Source organism: Anolis sagrei, chromosome 1 (genome assembly GCF_037176765.1).
Source record: "Anolis sagrei isolate rAnoSag1 chromosome 1, rAnoSag1.mat, whole genome shotgun sequence".
Classification (NCBI taxonomy): Eukaryota; Metazoa; Chordata; class Lepidosauria; order Squamata; family Dactyloidae; genus Anolis; species Anolis sagrei.
This window is the reverse complement of record NC_090021.1, coordinates 1,503,035-1,522,791: the sequence shown is the minus strand read 5'-3', so window position 1 is coordinate 1,522,791 and position 19,757 is coordinate 1,503,035. Positions and strand designations below refer to the sequence as shown.

Here is a 19,757-nt window from a genome sequence, read left to right as displayed (position 1 = left end):
AATCAAGGTGGTCAGTTGAAACATTCACACCTAGCTCCAACAGACAAGAGCCCTTTGCCCCACCCTGGTCATTCCACAGATATATAAACCCTTATATAAACAGACCTCACTACCTCTGAGGATGCTTGCCATAGATGTAGGTGAAACGTCAGGAGAGAATGCCTCTAGAACATGGCACTATAGCCCGAAAAAACCTACAACAACCCAGTGATTCCAGCCATGAAAGCCTTTTGACAATAAAAAAGATAAACAACTTGAAACAAGATCAAATTCAAAATCACAATGCTAGAATTATGGATGGATGGATGGATGGATGGAGAAGGAAGGAAGGAAGGAAGGAAGGAAGGAAGGAAGGAAGGAAGGAGGGAGGGAGGGAGGGAGGGAGGGAGGGAGGGAGGGAGGGAGGGAGGGAGGGAAGGAAGGAAGGAAGGAAGGAAGGTATTCACAGAATTGATAGGAAGGAAGGGAGAGAGGGAGAGGGAGAGGGAGAGGGAGAGGAAGGAAGGAAGGAAGGAAGGTATTCACAGAATTGATAGGAAGGAAGGAAGGAAGGAAGGAAGGAAGGGAGAGAGGGAAAGGGAGGGAGGGAGGGAGGGAGGGAGGAAGGAAGGAAGGAAGGAAGGAAGGAAGGAAGGAAGGAAGGTATTCACAGAATTGATAGGAAGGAAGGGAGAGAGGGAGAGGGAAAGGGAGGTAGGAAGGAAGGAAGGAAGGAAGGAAGGAAGGAAGGAAGGAAGGAAGGAAGGTATTCACAGAATTGATAGGAAGGAAGGGAGAGAGGGAGGGAGAGGGAGAGGGAAAGGGAGGGAGGGAGGGAGGGAGGGAGGGAGGGAGGGAGGAAGGAAGGAAGGAAGGAAGGAAGGAAGGAAGGTCACAGAATTGATAGGAAGGAAGGAAGGAAGGAAGGAAGGAAGGGAGAGAGGGAAAGGGAGGGAGGGAGGGAGGGAGGGAGGGAGGGAGGGAGGGAGGGAGGGAGGGAGGAAGGAAGGAAGGAAGGAAGGAAGGAAGGAAGGAAGGAAGGAAGGTATTCACAGAATTGATAGGAAGGAAGGAAGGAAGGAAGGAAGGAAGGAAGGAAGGAAGGAAGGAAGGAAGGGAGAGAGGGAAAGGGAGGGAGGGAGGGAGGGAGGGAGGGAGGGAGGGAGGGAGGGAGGAAGGTATTCACAGAATTGATAGGAAGGAAGGGAGAGAGGGAGAGGGAAAGGGAAAGGAAGGAAGGAAGGAAGGATATTCACACTGCCAGCATTGACAAAGGGAGGGAGGGAGGAGAGAATCTGCCCCGAGCAGATGGGGATGGTCAGCCACTTTCAGGGTCTCTTCCAGGGCCACCCAGAGACCCTCGTAAATGGCCTTGGCTCCGTTTTATGGGACCCTGGGCTTTGTAGTTTGGTGGGAAGAGAGTTCTAACCCAGTCCCCTGGAAGAACTCTCTAGCAGAGAATTGTACACTTTGAGGCCATTGCGATGGTCACAGCTATCCAATTTATTTATTTGTTTACTTATTTACTTACTTACTTGATTTGTATACCGCTCTTCTCAGCCCTTGGGCGACTCAGAGAGGTTTACAACAATTTAGGTATACACAATACAAAAATCATTAAGCATTTAAAAGCCATAGCACCACAAATAATTAAACATCAATATCCATACATCACTACATCAATATAACAAATCCATCAGGTCTCATCAATGAAATCAGAATCCAAACTCATCCGATATTCTGTGTTCCGATAGTCAGTCAATCAATCACACTACTTAGTCGAATGCCTGTTTCAACAGCCAGGTCTTCACTTTCCTCCGGAGCGCCAGCAAGGAGGGGGCCGATCTAATATCTGCAGGAAGGGCGTTCCACAGCCGAGGGGCCACTACTGAGAAGGCCCTGTCTCTCGTCCCCACCATGCGTGCTTGTGAAGCTGGCAGGACTGAGAGCAGGACCTCCCCAGACAATCTTAATGTCCTAACTGGTTCATAGGAGGAGACGCGTTCGGACAGGTAGGTCGGGCCAGAACCGTTTAGGGCTTTAAAGGCTAAGCAAACAATGCACAAATATCTATAGTAACATAGAAACAAGAATGTATGTATGTGTATTTTATAAGACTCTCAAGAAAATAATATAAATCAGGATAATATGTTCTCTAATGGAGTAAATTATCTAGACTTTATAGCATTTATAGCATTTAACAGTAATGTTATCAGCACATTATAAGTAAATGTAGGTTATCTTAGCAGCAGAGTCTTCCTTAGGTAACACAATTTCTACAAGGTCTCCCGGTATGTTCTCCTTGTTTCGAAAAATTATCTTCTTCAGGATGTTATCACATATATATAATGCACTAAATAAAGGAGTAAAAATAACATACACAATAGATACATGAAACTCCCCAATTCACATTTCTAGTGAAACATTCTATAATAACAGTAAAGAAACACGCTACTCTACTTACACTCTCTTTACACTCTCTTCAATAGTACAGGCTCTGTTCTGGAGGAGTTCTATAACGAGCAATGAGTCATACCTAGGCTACCTCTTAAGTAGAACTACATTTCACAAGGACTAAATGATAAAATTGAATACACTTGTTTCTTGTGAAATGTAGTTCTACTTAAGAGGTAGCCTAGGGATGACTCATTGCTCGTTATAGAACTCCTAAGGAAGACTCTGCTGCATAAGAAGTACTCCTTAAGACTGTGTTGCGAAAAGAAGAATTCTTTTGAGGATAAAGACAGAGACTGTTGAATTCCTGCACTGAAATCTGACTCCAGGAAAGGATGGACTTTATTATCTCTAGTCTACTATTCATTACTCTATGTTGATAAGATTACCTACATTTACTTATAATGTGCTGATAACATTACTGTTAAATGCTATAAAGTCTAGACAATTTACTCCATTAGAGAACATATTATCCTGATTTATATTATTTTCTTGAGAGTCTTATAAAATACACATACATACATTCTTGTTTCTTTAAAGGCTAAGGCCAGCACTTTGAATTGTGCCCGGTAGCAAATTGGCAGCCAGTGGAGCTGGCGCAACAGAGGAGTGGTATGCTCCCTGAGTGCCGCTGGACCATTTGAAGCTTCCGAGCAGTCTTCAGAGGCAACCCCACGTAGAGAGTGTTGCAGTAGTCTAAACAGGATGTAACCAGAGCATGGACTACCGTGGCCAAGTCAGGCTTCCCAAGGTATGGGCGCAGCTGGCGCACTAGTTTTAGTTGTGCAAATGCTCCCCTGGTCACTGCCGAAACCTGAGGTTCCAGGCTCAGCGATGAGTCCAGGGTCACACCCAAGCTGCGAAGCTGCGTCTTCAGGGGGAGTGCGGCCCCATCCAACACAGGCTGTAACCCTATACCCTGTTCGGCCTTTCGACTGACCAGGAGTACCTCTGTCTTGTCTGGATTCAGTTTCAATTTGTTTGCCCTCATCCAGACCGTCACAGCAGCCAAGCTCCTACTACCTGAACAGCCTCCTTAGTAGTAGGAGCCTAAGGCAGGCACGAGCCAACTTGGCCCCGCCCTCCAGGTGTTTTGGACTTCAACTCCCACTCCTAAGAGCTGGTAGGCTGTTAGGAATTGTGAGAGTTGAAGTCCAAAGCATTTGGTGGAGGGCCCAAGCTGGCCATCAGTCCTCCCACCAAACTACAAATCCCAGGGTCCACCGTCCACCCCCAGGACACATGTGCAGGTATGGCTCACCTTGACGCTGAAGGTGATGGCCTCCAGGACGAAGACGCGGTCAGGGAAGGTGCCGGCCACTTCCTCCACGCTGCTGAAGAACTGCACGGGCTCTCGCACGTCCCGGTCCTGGTCCAGCAGCTTGAACTTCCCTGGAAAGGGGTCGGAAGACAGGACACAATGGAGTGGTCAGTCATTCAGATATGGGCCCACTGGACCAGCAAAGAAAGGACACAAGCAAGGCGAGACCACCCAGGGAAGTCCAGGAAGCAAGGGCAAAGGGAGGTCGGGGGCTAAAACGTCCAGAAACAGGGCAATGACCATACGTGGTTCAAAATAATAATAATGATGATGATGATGATGATGATGCTACTGTTGTTATTGTTGGTTTGTTTGTTGGACTCTTCTCATGGCTCAAGCCACGGTACAACACAGTTAAAACACCCACAAAAGCCGCCTGCGGTGACCTCCAAGGGGTCAGTGCCAGATCGATGTGTCCGGCTCCACGGCATCCCCAATGACCACTCAGGAAAAGGGGAGCGAGAAGGACAGGCAAATTGAGGGGATGCTTATTTAAGGGGGATGGGGGTCAGTCTCAATCTGGCCAGCCAGGGGAGGGGCGTTGGACTCTCAACCGAACGAGCTTGGACTACATGATCTTCTGAATGTCCAGGGAAGGTCCCAAATCAGGCTGAGGTCCTTCAACCTTCAGGCTAAACTCCAAGGAGAGTGATCCTGAAGTCCCCTTGCCCTGGGCATTTGGGGTCTGGGAGGGCTTGGGTCAAGCCAGACCCCCCAGCAGGACACTTGACCATTTCCAAGTGCCAGGACCCCCTACTTATATTCATATTCAGTCTGTTCCTGGAATATGGCTTTCTTGTCTGGACGCTCCCAGAGGGTCATAGAATCCTAGAATCCAAGAGTTGGAAGAGACCTCCTGGGCCATCATGCAGTCCAACCCCATTCTGCCAAGAAGCAGGAATATTGCATTCAAAGCACCCCTGACAGATGGCCATCCAGCCCCTGCTTCAAAGCCTCCAAAGAAGGAGCCTCCACCACACTCCCTCCGGGGCAGAGAGTTCCGCTGCTGAACGGCTCTCACAGTCAGGAAGTTCTTCCTCATGTTCAGGCGGAATCTCCTCTCTTGTAGTTTGAAGCCATTGTTCAGACTAGGTCGTCATAGCTCTTCAGCTACTCTCACTCTGAACACTGGGCTGTGTGTTGAGTCCTCTATGCTCTTTACACATGTGATTGAACCCCAACATCATAATGGCTCAAGACAGGACTCGGGACCCTTCTTTCCCTCCAATGCCTCCCCCCCACCCCAGCTCAATCCCAGCTATGAGGAGAGTCACCATCCATATGACCACAGTTGTCCCCTTCTTGTGGACATTAGTAGTAATAGTAGTCGTAGCTTGTTGTTGTTGTTCCTGTTATGGCCAATCCCTCTGGCCATTTCCCAGTCCAGTCCCTTCCTCCTTTTCCCCAGGGGAAAGCAAAGAAGGGTCCCAGCTGCTTCCAGGATGACAGACCCCCAAGTAACATCATCACCACACCACCACCACCACCACCACCATCATCATCATCATCATCATGGCTTAAGCCAGGATTCAGGACCCTTCCTTCCCTCCAAACCCCCCCCCCCCCAACCTCAATTCCAGCTATGAGGACCTTCTCTGAACACAGTCACCATCCATATGGCCGCAGTTGTCCCCTTCTTGTGGACATTAGTAGTAATAGTAGTCATAGCTTGTTGTTCCTATTATGGCCAATCCCTCTGGCCATTTCCCAGTCCAGTCCCTTCCTCCTTTTCCCCAGGGAAAAGCAAGGAAGGGTTCCAGCTGCTTCCAGGATGACAGACCCCCAAATAACATCATCATCACCACCACCACCACCACCACCATCATCATCATCATCATCATGGCTTAAGCCAGGACTCGGGACCCTTCCTTCCCTCCAATGCCCCCCCCCCCCAGCTCAATCCCAGCTATGAGGAGAGTCACCATCCCTAGGACCACAGTTGCCCCCTTCTTGTGGGCATAAATAGTAATAGTAGTAGTAGTAGCTTCTTGTTGTTGCTGTTATGACCAATCCCACTGGCCATTTCCCAGTCCAGTCCCTTCCTCCTCTTTCCCAGGGAAAAGCAAAGAAGGGTCCCAGCTGCTTCCAGGATGACAGATCCCCAAATAACATCATCACCACCAAAACCATCACCACCATGGCTCAAGCCAGGACTCGGGACCCTTCCTTCCCTCCAATGCCCCTCCAGCTGTGAGGACCTCCATCTCCAAACACAGGGGAGAGTCACCATCCATATGACCACATTAGTAGTAATAGTAGTAGACTTTATAGTAGTAGTAGCTTGTTGTTGTTGTTGGAGTCTAGGGAGCCTTGGCACAAGCCAGACCCCCATAAGGCCGCCTCAACACCACCACCACCACCACCACCATCATCATCATGGCTCAAGCCAGGACTTGGGACCCTTCCTTCCCTCCAATGCCCCCCCCCCCCCCCAGTTGTGAGGACCTCCTTCTCCAAACACAGAGGAGAGTCACCATCCATATGACCACATTAGTAGTAATAGTATTAGTAGCTTGTTGTTGTTGTTGTTGGACATTAGTAGTAATAGTAGTAGTTTGTTGTTGTTGTTGCTGTTGTTTGGAGTCTAGGGAGCCTTGGCTCAAGCCAGACCCCATAAGGCCGCCTCAGCACCACCACCGCCACCACCACCACCATCATCATCATCATCATCATCATGGCCCCCCAGTTGTGTGGACCTCCTTCTCCAAACACAGAGGAGAGTCACCATCCATATGACCACATTAGTAGTAATAGTAGTAGTAGCTTTTTGTTGTTGTTGTTGGACATTAGTAGTAATAGTAGTAGTTTGTTGTTGTTGTTGTTGTTTGGAGTCTAGGGAGCCTTGGCTCAAGCCAGACCCCATAAGGCTGCCTCAGCCCCACCATCACCACCATCATCATCATCACGGCTCAAGCCAGGACTCGGGATCCTTCCTTCCCTCCAATGCCCCGCAGTTGTGAGAACCTCCTTCTCCAAACACAGAGGAGAGTCACCATCTGTATGACCACATTAGTAGTAATAGTAGTAGTAGCTTGTTGTTGTTGTTGGACATTAGTAGCAATAGTAGTAGTAGCTTGTTGTTGTTGGACATTAGTAATAATAGTAGTAGTAACTTGTTGTTGTTGTTGTTCGACATTAGTAATATTAGTAGTAGTAGCTTGTTGTTGTTGTTGGACATTAGTAATAATAGTAGTAGTAGCTTGTTGTTGTTGGACATTAGTAGTAATAGTAGTAGTAGTAGCTTGTTGTTGTTGGACATTAGTAATAGTAGTAGTAGTAGCTTGTTGTTGTTGTTGGACATTAGTAATAATAGTAGTAGTAGCTTGTTGTTGTTGGACATTAGTAGTAATAGTAGTCGTAGCTTGTTGTTGTTATTGTTTGGAATCTAGGGAAACTTGGCTCAAGCCAGACCCCATAAGGCCGCCCCAGCCCCAGCCCCACCACCACCATCATCATCATCATCATCATGGCCCCCCAGTTGTGAGGACCTCCTTCTCCAAACACAGAGGAGAGTCACCATCTGTATGACCACATTAGTAGTAATAGTAGTAGTAGCTTGTTGTTGTTGTTGTTGTTGTTGTTCGGAGTCTAGGGAGCCTTGTCTCGAGCCAGACCCCATAAGGCCTCCCCAGCCCCCTTTCCAAGGGCCTCTCCTTCCCCGCAGTGCCCCCCCCCTCCATCCAACCCCATCTGCGAGAGCCTCCTTCTGCAAACAGCCCCCCAGGTCTGCCCCACTTTTGCTGGGCAACCTCTTTGCAGACAAAAGAGGACAAACAGGGAAAGAGCGAGAGCGAGAGCGAGGGAGGCAGGCAGGCGGTGATGCCAAAAAACGGGTGACAAAAGGGAAGCGGGGCATAACGAAGCCTTGGCATTGCACACACACACACACACCCAATAAAAAATAATCCTGGAAGCAGCTGGGACCTCTCTTTGCATTTTTTTCTGGGAAGAAGGAGGAGGAGGGGAGGGGATTGGCCTCCCCAGGGGGACAAAGGGGCCACAAGGAGTAGCCCGGTAGCCATGGCACCCCCTCGCTTGCCCCCCTTCCAAGCCCCCGGTCCCATTGGCCGCCTCGGCAGGCTTTGCATTCCTCCTGCGTTTCGAGGCACACAAAAGGGACCAGACCTGCGAGGGAAAAATCAGGGAATTGGGGGGAGAAACACTTTCCAGAAAGGGGAAATTGCGAGTTTATGGGATGGAGGCTTTTTGCAGAGCACGGGTCCCCAACCTGTGGCTCAAACTCTGCACAGGATCCCACACGGTTGCATCAGGGTGCATCTACACTGGAGAACTAATGCACATCAGCACCACTTCAGGTGCCTTAATCGATGCTAAGGAATCCCGGTGAGATGTTATGGACCCAACCCACATGGTTGCATCAGGGTGCATCTACACTAGAGAACTAATGCACATCAGCACCACTTCAGGTGCCTTAATCGATGCTAAGGAATCCCAGTGAGATGTTATTGACACAACTCTGGGTGCATCCACACGGTGGAATGAATGCAGTTTGTGTCATTGCACAAGTGCGAGACTGTTCTGCCTCTCCAAACTCCCAAGTCTCAGGATCCCACAGCCTTGAAGTGGAACCAAACCGCATTCATTCCACAGTGTAGATGCGCCCAGAGAAGGCTTTGGGTTTCAATGCTGAGATCCGAGTTCTAAACCTTTTCCAGGCACGGAAACACACTACAGAGGTCACACACTCTCAGCCTCAGAGGGGAAGGCAAGGACATCCTTGGGATTCCAAAGCTGAGTCTTATTGCATCATGGGAGTTGTAGTTTTCTAAGGCTACTAGCCTTCTCTTCCCATAAGGACTAATTGCATCATGGGAGTTGTAGTTTTCCAAGGCTTCTAGCCTTCCCTTCCTGTAAGAGTCTAGTGCATCACGGGAGTTGTAGTTTTCCAAGCCTTTTACCCTTCCCGTAAGGGTCTTATTGCATCATGAGAGCTGTAGTTTTCCAAGGCTTCTAGCCTTCCCTTCCCATAAGGATAATGGGAGCTGTAGTTTTCCAAGGCTTCTAGCCTTCCCTTCCCGTAAGGATCATGGGAGCTGTAGTTTTCCAAGGCTTCTAGCCTTCCCTTCCCGTAAGGATCATGGGAGCTGTAGTTTTCCAAGGCTTCTAGCCTTCCCTTCCCGTAAGGATCATGGGAGCTGTAGTTTTCCAAGGCTTCTAGCCTTCCCTTCCCATAAGGATAATGGGAGCTGTAGTTTTCCAAGGCTTCTAGCCTTCCCTTCCCGTAAGGATCATGGGAGCTGTAGTTTTCCAAGGCTTCTAGCCTTCCCTTCCCGTAAGGATCATGGGAGTTGTAGTTTTCCAAGACTTCTAGCCTTCCCTTCCCATAAGGGTCTTGTTGCATCTTGGGAGCTGTAGTTTTCCAAGGCTTCGTAGCCTTCCCTTCCCGTAAGGGTCTTATTGTATCATGGGAGTTGTAGTTTTCCAAGGCTTCTAGCTTTCCCTTCCTGTAAGAGTTTATTGCATCATGGGAGTTGTAGTTTTCCAAGGCTTCTAGCCTTCCCTTCCCATAAGAGTCTTATTGCATCACGAGATTTGTAGTTTTCCAAGGCTTCTACCCTTCCCTTCCCATAAGAGTCTTATTGCATCATGGGAGTTGTAGTTTTCCAAGGCTTTGACCCTTCCCTTTCCATAAGGGTCTTATTGCATCATGGGAGTTGTAGTTTTCCAAGGCTTCTACCCTTCCCTTCCCGTAAGGGTCTTATTGCATCATGGGAGCTGTAGTTTTCCAAGGCTTCGTAGCCTTCTCTTCCCATAAGGACTAATTGCATCATGGGAGTTGTAGTTTTCCAAGGCTTTGACCCTTCCCTTCCCATAAGAGTCTTATTGCATCATGGGAGTTGCAGTTTTCCAAGGCTTCTAGCCTTCCCTTCCCATAAGGGTCTTATTGCATCATGGGAGTTGCAGTTTTCCAAGGCTTCTAGCCTTCCCTTCCCATAAGGGTCTTATTGCATCACGGGAGCTGTAGTTTTCCAAGACTTCTAGCCTTCCCTTCCCGTAAGTGTCTTATTGCATCATGGGAGCTGTAGTTTTCCAAGGCTTCTAGCCTTCCCTTCCCATAAGGGTCTTATTGCATCACGGGAGCTGTAGTTTTCCAAGACTTCTAGCCTTCCCTTCCCATAAGGGTCTTATTGCATCATGGGAGTTGTAGTTTTCCAAGGCTTCTAGCCTTCCCTTCCCACAAGGGTCATTGCATCATGGGAGCTGTAGTTTTCCAAGGCTTCTAGCCTTTCCTTCCCGTAAGGGTCTTATTGCATCATGGGAGTTGTAGATTTCCAAGGCTTCTAGCCTTCCCTTCCCGTAAGGGTCTTATTGTATCATGGGAGTTGTAGTTTTCCGAGGCTTTGTAGCCTTCCCTTCCCATAAGAGTCTTATTGCATCATGGGAGTTGTAGTTTTCCAAGGCTGCTAGCCTTCCCTTCCCATAAGGGTCTTATTGCAGCATGGGAGTTGTAGTTTTCCAAGGCTTCTACCCTTCCCGTAAGGGTCTTATTGCATCATGGGAGCTGTAGTTTTCCAAGGCTTCTACCCTTCCCTTCCCATAAGAGTCTTATTGCATCATGGGAGTTGTAGTTTTCCAAGGCTTCTAGCCTTTCCTTCCCGTAAGGGTCTTATTGCATCATGGGAGTTGTAGTTTACCAAGGCTTCCCCTTCCCATAAGGGTCTTATTGCATCATGGGAGTTGTAGTTTCCAAGCCAAGGCTTCTAGCCTTTTCATTCCATGGGAGTTGTAGTTTTCCAAGGCTTCTAGCCTTCCCTTCCCACAAGGGTCTTATTGCATCATGGGAGTTGAAGTTTTCCAAGGCTCCCCATAAGGATCTGATCGAACGGAGGGGCAGTTAACACACCTCGGCCCTCCATCTGCTCCCCCCAAAGCGCCCCCCCTTTTCCTTCTCCCATTATTATTTATTCATCGCTCGCACATCGTTAGGAAGCACTTAACGGGCTCATTAAGGGCCAGGGATGATCTCAGCCAGCCGGCCCTATTAATTCCCAAGGCCCCCTTCCGCCATCTGTCCACAAATCGCTACGCTCACGGCCCTCCCCGCCTTTTCCCAGCTTCGCTTTGCTTCTCTTCCGCGCCATTAGCCGAGTCGGATGCCCTCAAATCCGGCACAACAGCCCTGCGAGGCGGGACGGCCCTACTCCGGGCAGAAGGAACAGACCGTTGAATATGAGAACCGAGCCCCTCAAGAGCACAGAATCCTAGAGTTGGGAGGGAGGGCCCTCAAAGGCCATCCAGTCCAACCCCCTTCGGCCAGGACACCACACAATCTGTCCTGACAGATGGTCATTCTGCCCTTTATTCAAAACACGCAGACGCCCAGGCGGAAGCATGTTTCGCTGTTGAATATCTTTGGAAGGAAAGAAAAGGAAAAAGAGGGAAGGAGGAAATGAAAGTAGGGAGGGAAGGAAAGGAGGGAAAAGGAGGAGAGGGAAGGAGGAGAAAGAAAAAGGGAAAGAGGGAAAGAAAGGGAAAAGGAGGAAGGGAGGAAAGAGAAACTAAAGAAGGGAAGTGAGGAAGCAAAGTGTGGAAGGGAAGGAGGGAGGGAGGAAAATGTGGAAGGGAATAAAAGGAAATGGAAGGAGGGATGAAAGAAATGAAGGAAAGAGAAAGAAGGAGGGAAAGAGGAAAGAAGGAAGGAAAGTGTGGAAGGAAAGGAGGGAGGGAAGGAGAAAGGAAACAAAGGGAAGGAAGAAATGAGAAAGATAGAGGAAAGAAGGAAGGAAAGTGTGGAAGGAAAGGAGGGAGGGAAGGAGAAAGGAAAGGAAGGGAAGGAAGGAATGAGAAAGATAGAGGCAAGGAGGGAAAGAAGGAGGAGAGAAGAAAAAGGAAGCTAAAGCAGTGAAAGGAGAAGGAGAAAGAAAGGGAAGAAAAGAGAAAAGAAGGAAGGGAAGTGTGGAAGGAAAGGAGGGAGGGAGATGGGAATAGAGAGAGGAAGGAAAATTGGAAGAAAGGAAAAGGAGGGGTAGAGAGGGAAAAGAGGGGAAGGAAGCAAACTGGAGGGATAGGAGGGAGGGAGGGAAATGTGGAAGGAGAGAAAAGGAAAAGGAGGGAGAAAATGAAAGTAGGGAGGGAAGGAAAGGAGGGAAAAGAAGGAGAGGGAGGGCGGAGAAAGTAAGAGGGAGGGAAAGAGGAAAAGAAAGGGAAAAGGGGGAAGGGAGGGAAGAGAACTAAAGAAGGGAAGTGAGGAACAAGAAAGAAAAAGAGGGAAAAGAAGAGAAGGAAAGGAAAGGGAAAAGAAGGACAGGAAGGAAGAGAAGCTAAAGAAGGGAAGGGATGAAGCAAAGCGTGGAAGGAAGGGAGGGAGGAAAATATGGAAGTAAAAGGAAATGAAAGGAAATGAAGGAATGAGAAAGAAAGAGGGAAAGAATGAAGAAGGAAGGGAAGTGTGGAAGGGAAGGAGGGAGGGAGGGAGGGAAGGAAGGAAGGAGGGGAGGGAGGAAAATATGGAAGGAAATAAAAGGAAATAGAAGGAGTGAGGAAAGAAGTGAAGGAAGGTGAAAGAAAGAAAGAAAGAAAGAAAGAAAGAAAGAAAGAAAGAAAGGGAGAGAAACAGGAAAGAAGGAAGCAAAGTATGGAAGGAAAGGAAGGAGGGAAGGAAGGAAGGAAATGTGGAAGGAAATAAAAGGAAATGCAAGGAGGAAGGAAATAAATGAAGAAAGGAGAAAGAAAGAGGGAGGGAAAAAGGAAAGAAGGAAGGGAAGTGTAGAAGGAAAGAAGGGAGGGAAAGAAGGAAGATGGGAGGGAGGAAAATTTGAAAGGAAATAAAAGGAAATGGAAGGAGTGAGGAAAGAAATGAAGGAAGGAGAAAGAAAGAAAGAAAGAAAGAAAGAAAGAAAGAAAGAAAGAAGGAAGGAAGGAGGGAAAGAGAAAAGAAGGAAGTGTGGAAGGAAAGGAGGGAAGGAGGGAGGGAGGGAGGGAGGGAGGGAAGGAAGGAAGGAGGGGAGGGAGGAAAATATGGAAGGAAATAAAAGGAAATAGAAGGAGTGAGGAAAGAAGTGAAGGAAGGTGAAAGAAAGAAAGAAAGAAAGAAAGAAAGAAAGGGAGAGAAACAGGAAAGAAGGAAGCAAAGTATGGAAGGAAAGGAAGGAGGGAAGGAAGGAAGGAAATGTGGAAGGAAATAAAAGGAAATGCAAGGAGGAAGGAAATAAATGAAGAAAGGAGAAAGAAAGAGGGAGGGAAAAAGGAAAGAAGGAAGGGAAGTGTAGAAGGAAAGAAGGGAGGGAAAGAAGGAAGATGGGAGGGAGGAAAATTTGAAAGGAAATAAAAGGAAATGGAAGGAGTGAGGAAAGAAATGAAGGAAGGAGAAAGAAAGAAAGAAAGAAAGAAAGAAGGAAGGAAGGAAGGAAGGAGGGAAAGAGAAAAGAAGGAAGTGTGGAAGGAAAGGAGGGAAGGAGGGAGGGAGGGAGGGAGGGAGGAAAATGTGGAGGGAAATAAAAGGAAATAGGAGTGAGGAAAGAACTGAAGGAAGGAGAAAGCAAGCAAGCAAGCAAGCAAGCAAGCAAGCAAGAAAGAAAGAAAGAAAGAAAGAAAGAAAGAGAAAGAGGAAGGGAGGGAAAGAGGAAAGAAGGAAGGGAAGTATGGAAGGAAAGGAAGGAGGGAAGGAAGGAAGGAAGGATGGAAGGAGGAAAATGTGGAGGGAAATAAAAGGAAATGCAAGGAAGGAGGAAAGAAATGAAGGAATTTAGAAAGAAAGGGGGAGGGAAAGAGGAAAGAAGGAAGGGAAGTATGGAAGGAAAGGAAGGAGGGAGGGAGGGAAGGAAGGAAGGAAGGGAGGGAGGGAGGGAGGGAGGGAGGGAGGAAGGAAGGAAGGAAGAAAATGTTGAAGGAAATAAAAGGAAATGGAAGGAGGGAGAAAAGAAATGAAGGAATTTAGAAAGGGGGAGGGAAAGAGGAAAGAAGGAAGGGAAGTATGGAAGGAAAGGAAGGAGGGAGGAAGGGAGGGAGGGAAGGAAGGAAGGAAGGAAGGGAGGGAGGGAGGGAGGGAGGGAGGAAGGAAGGAAGGAAGGAAATGTTGAAGGAAATAAAAGGAAATGGAAGGAGCCTCCTCTTCCTTGCGGGATCCAGCACTGCAATGCCGGTGTGTGTGCTTTCCTTCACAGCAGAAGGGGGTTGGACTAGATGGCCTTTGGGTGCCCCTTGCCACTCTAGGCTTCAGTCTCTGGAAGTGATGTAAACACGGGTTGAACGGGATACCGTGGTTGGGCCAAGAAGGGCTGGGCTGGATGTCCTTGGGGTGCCCTACCTACCTGGGAACTGGAGGGGGATGTCGATCTTGGGCCCCACCACGTAGTGTCCCTCCTCCAGGCTGTGGGCGGTGACGGTAGTCCACTGGCGGCAGGAGTGGAGCAGCAGCGCTTCCTGGTCACCCAGGCCCTCCACGCACTCGCCTGAAAGCGGGAGAGGAAGTGGAAGGACAGGCATTAGCAGCAGGGAAGGGACCCCCAAAGGTCATCTAGTCCAGGCATGGGCCAACTTGGGCCCTCCCTCCAGGTGTTCTGGACTACAACTCCCACCATTCCTAACAGCCTATCGGCTGTTAGGAATAGTGGGAGTTGTAGTCCAGAACACCTGGAGGGAGGGCCCAAGTTGGCCCATGCCTGGTCTAGATGGACCCAACATTTCCCAGGGGAAGCCACCCCTCCATCTGTCCATCCATCCCTCCGTCCATCCCTCCATCCTCGGCTTCTCCTCCGTCCAGCTGGTTGCCAAGAGGGACCGGTTTCCCCGGCAACGGCCCTTTGTTCGTGCTCAGTGGCCAGGGATGGAGGCCCCAAAAGGCGGCCTGGAAGAGCGGATCCATTGAGGGAGAATCTGGGCCAAGCGGGCAGCCGGCCAGCCCAGGAGTCCCAAGGCCAGCGCTGAAGGAGGGAGGGAGGGAAGGAGGGAGGAAGGAAGGAAGGAAGGAAGGAAGGAAAGAAGGAAGGGAGGAAAGATGAGGAAGGGAGGGAGGAAAGGAAGGAGAGAAGGAAGGAAGGGAGGAGGAAAGGAAGGAAGGAAGGAAGGAAGACAAAAAGGAGGGAAGGAAGGAAATAAAGAAAGAAAGGAGAGAAAGAAGAAAGAAAAGATGAGGAAGGAATGGAGGAAAGAAAGGAGGGAGGGAGGAAGGAAGGGAGGGAGGGAGGAGAGAAGGAGGGAAGAAAGGAAGGGGAGAAGGAAGGAAGGAGGGAAGGAAGGAAGGAAGGAAGGAAGGAAGGAAGGGAGGGAGGGAGGAAGGAGAGAAGGAAGGAAGGAGGGAAGGAAGGAAGGAAGGGAGGGAGGGAGGGAGGGAGGGAGGGAGGGAGAAAGGGGAGAAGGAAGGAAAGAAAGAAGGAAAGAAGAAAGACAAGGAGGGAAGGAAGGAAAGAAAGAAAGAAAGAAAGAAAGAAAGAAAGAAGAGAAAGAAGAAGAGTGAATAAGGGATGGAGGAAAGAAAGGAGGAAGGGAGGAAGGGAGGGAGGGAGGGAGGAGAGAAGGAGGGAAGGAGGGAAGGAAGGAAGGGGAGAAGGAAGGAAGGAAAGAAGAAAGACAAGAAGGAGGGAAGGAAGGACATAAAGAAAGAAAGGAGAGAAAGAAGAAAGAAAAGATGAGGAAGGGATGGAGGAAAGAAAGGAGGAAGGAAGGAAGGAAACCAAGAAGGAAGAAAGCAGAGAGAGAAGGAAGGAAAAGTGAAAGAGGAGAGGAAGAAGGAAGGAAAGAAGGAGAGAAGAAAGGAAAAGTAAGTGTGAGAGGAAAGAAGAGAAGAAGGAAGAAGGGAAGAAGGAAGGAACGAAGAAAGGAAGGAAGGAAGGAAAAGGGAGGTAGGAAAGAAGGGAAGAAGGAAGGAAGGAAGGTGGGCAAGAAGGATGGAAGGAAAGGAAGGAAGGAAAAGGGAGGGAAGGGGAAGGAAGGAAATGGGGGAGGGTGGGAGGAAAGAAGGGAGGGAGGAAGGAAATTAAGAAGGAAGGAAAGAAGGAAAGAAGGAAGAAAGGAAAGGGAGGAAGGGAGAAAAGGAAGGAAGGAAGATGGAAGGAGGGAAACCAAGAAGGAAGTAAAGATAGAAAGAAGGAAGGAAGGCAGGAAAGAAAGAATGGAGGAAACAAGGAAAGAAACAAGGGAGGGAGGCAGGCCAGAGAGAGAAGAGACTGGGCATATCTCTGCCTTTGCTGTTGGGTCTCTGCTTCCTTGGCCACCAACATTGAGGGAGGCCTTCCTAATCACAGGCCTTGGGCATCTTTTAAATACAGAACCATAGAGACAAAAGGGACCTCCAAGGGCCATCCAGTCCAACCTCCTTCTGCCAGACCAATGATGATGATGTTTGACTGGAAGGACAGGGGTCTCCAAAGAAGATGAAGAGGAGGAGGAGGAAGAGGAGGAGGATGTTTGGTTATAAGGACAGGAGTCTCCAGAGATGATGATGATGATGATGCTGCTTGACTGGAAGGACAGCGGTCTCCAGAGAAGGAGGAGAAGAAGGAAATGTTTGATTGGAAGGACGTCTCCAGAGGTGGTGGTGGTGGTGGTGGTGGTGGAGGAGGTGGAGGAGGAGGAGGAGGAGGAGGAGGAGGAAGGGATGTTTAGTTGGAAGGACAGGGATCTCCAGAGAAGATGAAGAGGAGGAGGAGGAGGAGGAAGAGGAGGAGGAAGAGGAGGAGGAGGGGGATGATGTATGGTTATAAGGACAGGAGTCTCCAGAGATGATAATGATGATAATGATGATGAAGATGATGATGTTTGACTGAAAGGACAGGGGTCTCCAGAGAAGGAGAAGATGATGTTTGGTTGGAAGGACAGGGGTCTTCAAAAGGAGGAGGAGGAGGAGGGGGGGGATGATGTTTGGTTGGAAAGATAGGAGACTCCAGATATGATGATGATGATGATGTTTGGTTGGAAGGACAGGAGTTTCCAAAGAAGGAGAAGGAGGAGGAAGAGGATGATGTTTGGTTATAAGGAGTCTCCAGAGATGATAGTGATGATGATGATGTTGATGATGTTTGACTGGAAGGATAGGGGTCTCCAGAGAAGGGAGAGAAGATGTTTGGTTGGAAGGACAGGAGTCTCCAGAGAAGGAGGAGGAGGAGGAGGAGCAGGAGGGGGATGATGTTTGGTTGGAAAGACAGGAGACACTAGAGATGATGATGCTGATGCTGATGATGGTTTGGTTGGAAGGACAGAGTCTCCAGAGGAGGAGGAAGAGGAGGAGATGTTTGGTTGGAAGGGTTAGGGTCTCCAGAGATGATGATGATGATGTTTGACTGGAAGGACAGGGGTCTCCAGAGAAGGAGGAGAAGAAGATGTTTGGTTGGACAGGAGTCTCCAGAGAAGGAGGAGGAGGAGGAGGAGGAGGAGGAGGATGTTTGGTTATAAGGAGTCTCCAGAGATGATAGTAGTGATGATGATGATGATGATGATGATGATGATGATGATGATGATTGACTGGAAGGACAGGGGTCTCCAGAGAAGGAGGAGAAGAAGATGTTTGGTTGGAAGGACAGGAGTCTCCAGAGGAGGAGGAGGAGGAGGAGGATGTTTGGTTATAAGGAGTCTCCAGAGATGATAGTAGTGATGATGATGATGATGATGATGATGATGATGATGATGATGATGTTTGACTGGAAGGACAGGGGTCTCCAGAGAAGGAGGAGGAGAAGATGTTTGGTTGGAAGGACAGGAGTCTCCAGAGAAGGAGGAGGAGGAGGAAGAGGATGATGTTTGGTTATAAGGAGTCTCCAGAGATGATAGTAGTGATGATGATGATGATGATGATGATGATGATGATGATGATGATGTTTGACTGGAAGGACAGGGGTCTCCAGAGAAGGAGGAGGAGAAGATGTTTGGTTGGAAGGACAGGAGTCTCCAGAGAAGGAGGAGGAGGAGGAAGAGGATGATGTTTGGTTATAAGGAGTCTCCAGAGATGATAGTAGTGATGATGATGATGATGATGATGATGATGATGATGTTTGACTGGAAGGACAGGGGTCTCCAGAGGAGGAGGAAGAGGAGGAGGAGGAGGGGGGGGATGATGTTTGGTTGGAAGGACAGGAGACTCCAGAGATGATGTTGCTGATGATGATGATGGTTTGGTTGGAAGGAAAGTCTCCAGAGGAGGAGGAGGAGGTGGAGGAGATGTTTGGTTGGAAGGGTTAGGGTCTCCAGAGATGATGATGATGTTTGGTTGGAAGGAAAGGGGTCCCTAGAGAAGGAGGAGGGGGGATGATGTTTGGTTGGAAGGACAGGAGTCTCCAGAGAGGATGATGATAATGATGATGATGTTTGGTTGGAAGGATAGGAGTCTCCTGATAAGAAGAGGAGGAGGAGGAGGAGGAGATGTTTGGTTGGAAGGGTTAGGGTCTCCAGAAATGATGATGATGATGTTTCATTGGAAGGAAAGGGCTCTGTAGAGAAGGAGGAGGGGGGATGATGTTTGGTTGGAAGGACAGGAGTCTCCAGAGAGGATGATGATGATGATGATGATGATGATGATGATGTTTGGTTGGAAGGATAGGAGTCTCCTGATAAGAAGAGGAGGAGGAGGAGGAGGAGGAGGAGGAGGAGGAGGAGGAGGAGGAGGAAGAGATGTTTGGTTGGAAGGGTTAGGGTCTCCAGAGATGATGATGATGATGTTTGGTTGGAAGGAAAGGGGTCTCTAGAGAATATGATGATGATGATGATGATGATGATGATGATGATGATGATGTTTGGTTGGAAGGATAGGAGTCTCCAGATAAGAAGAGGAGGAGGAAAGGGGAGGAAGAGGAGGAGGAGGAGGAGGAGGAGGAGGAGATGATGTTTGGCCAGCTGTCGGGGCTGCTTTGATTGTGTTTTTCCTGCATGAAGGCAGAAGGGGGTTGGACTAGATGGGCTCAAGAGGTCTCCTCCAACTCTATTATGATTATTCTATGATTCCGAGAGGGAAGGGCAGGGGTCTCCAGAGAGGAGGATGATGATGATGATGATGATGATGATGATGATGATGATGATGATGATGAAGATGATAACTGGTTGGCAGCACCCCCCCCCCCCGACTTCCCTTGCCCCCAAATTAGGATGCCAAGCGAGCCTGAGCATCCCTTCTTTCCCAAAAGTGGTGGTGGGGGGGGGCGCCCCATGCTGGGCATTGAGCCAAGAGGAGGGGGGGGGCAAAGAAAGAGTGGAGGGGGGGCATGGAGCTCAGGAGGGACCCCGACTCATCCAAACCTCCCCAATAATAAAAACTCCCCCTCCCCAAAAAAGGCTTTAAACAACAAGAAGGAAAGACCCCCCCCCCAAGTTTGGCTCTAAAAGCCGCACGAAGCCCCCTCCCCAATTTAAAGAGATACAAAGAGGGATGGAAGGGAGGGAGGCTCAAAGGGGGGGGCGAGACACACACCCACACCCACCCACTTGAGAGAAGTGTCCCAAAGAGAGAGAGAGAGACCCCCAAAGAGACCCCCCCCCAAGAAAATGATGAGTCTCACCGGGGGCGGGTCGGACCAAAGTGGGGAGGGGGAGTCCGGCCACGATGCGGTCCAAAGGCAAGGGGGGGCCGGGGCTCCACGGGAGGCGGGAGAGAGCCCACCAGACCCGCTCCATCCTCCAAGGGAAGACCCCCAAAGAAGGGGAAGAAGGAGGGAGGGAGGGGAGGAGGGAGGGGAGGGGGGAGGAGGGAGGAGGGGGAGGAGCACCCCCCCCCCGCGCCCCACGCGTGCACTTCCGCCCAGGAGGGAATCCCCACGCCACCAGGGGCGGGGCTTGTGGAAAGGAGGGAGGGAGGGAGGGGAGGATGGAAAGAGGGAGGGGGCTCACCTGGGGATGCTCAAGGGAGGGACCCCCTTGAAGGAGAAGGGGAGGGGGCATGAAAGTGTGAAAGAGAGGCATAAGCAAGACACAGGCTGGATGTCCATCTGTCCAGATGAGCCTTTTTTTGAAGTTTACAGCATTTGTTATAGAACTCCAATATGCTGACGACAACGTCGTCTGTGCGCATTCAGAAGAAGACATCTCTAAACACCTTCGCAGAAGCAAACGAGAAGCTCGG

The 19,757-nt window shown here is 49.4% G+C and overlaps 1 protein-coding gene across 1 annotated transcript in view; it reads right to left on the bottom strand.

The window, feature by feature from the left end:
- Positions 1 to 19,346, bottom strand: part of GAREM2 (GRB2 associated regulator of MAPK1 subtype 2) — a 31,852-nt gene extending 12,506 nt beyond the window's left edge. The window contains exons 1-3 of the mRNA XM_067470301.1: positions 19,198 to 19,346; positions 14,026 to 14,166; positions 3,695 to 3,825 (exon numbers count right to left, since the gene is read on the bottom strand). Of these exons, the coding sequence (XP_067326402.1) occupies positions 3,695 to 3,825; positions 14,026 to 14,166; positions 19,198 to 19,312 (387 nt within the window). The 5' untranslated portion in view covers positions 19,313 to 19,346. The remainder of the gene's footprint in view (positions 1 to 3,694; positions 3,826 to 14,025; positions 14,167 to 19,197) is intronic.
- Positions 19,347 to 19,757: the final 411 nt, after the last annotated feature.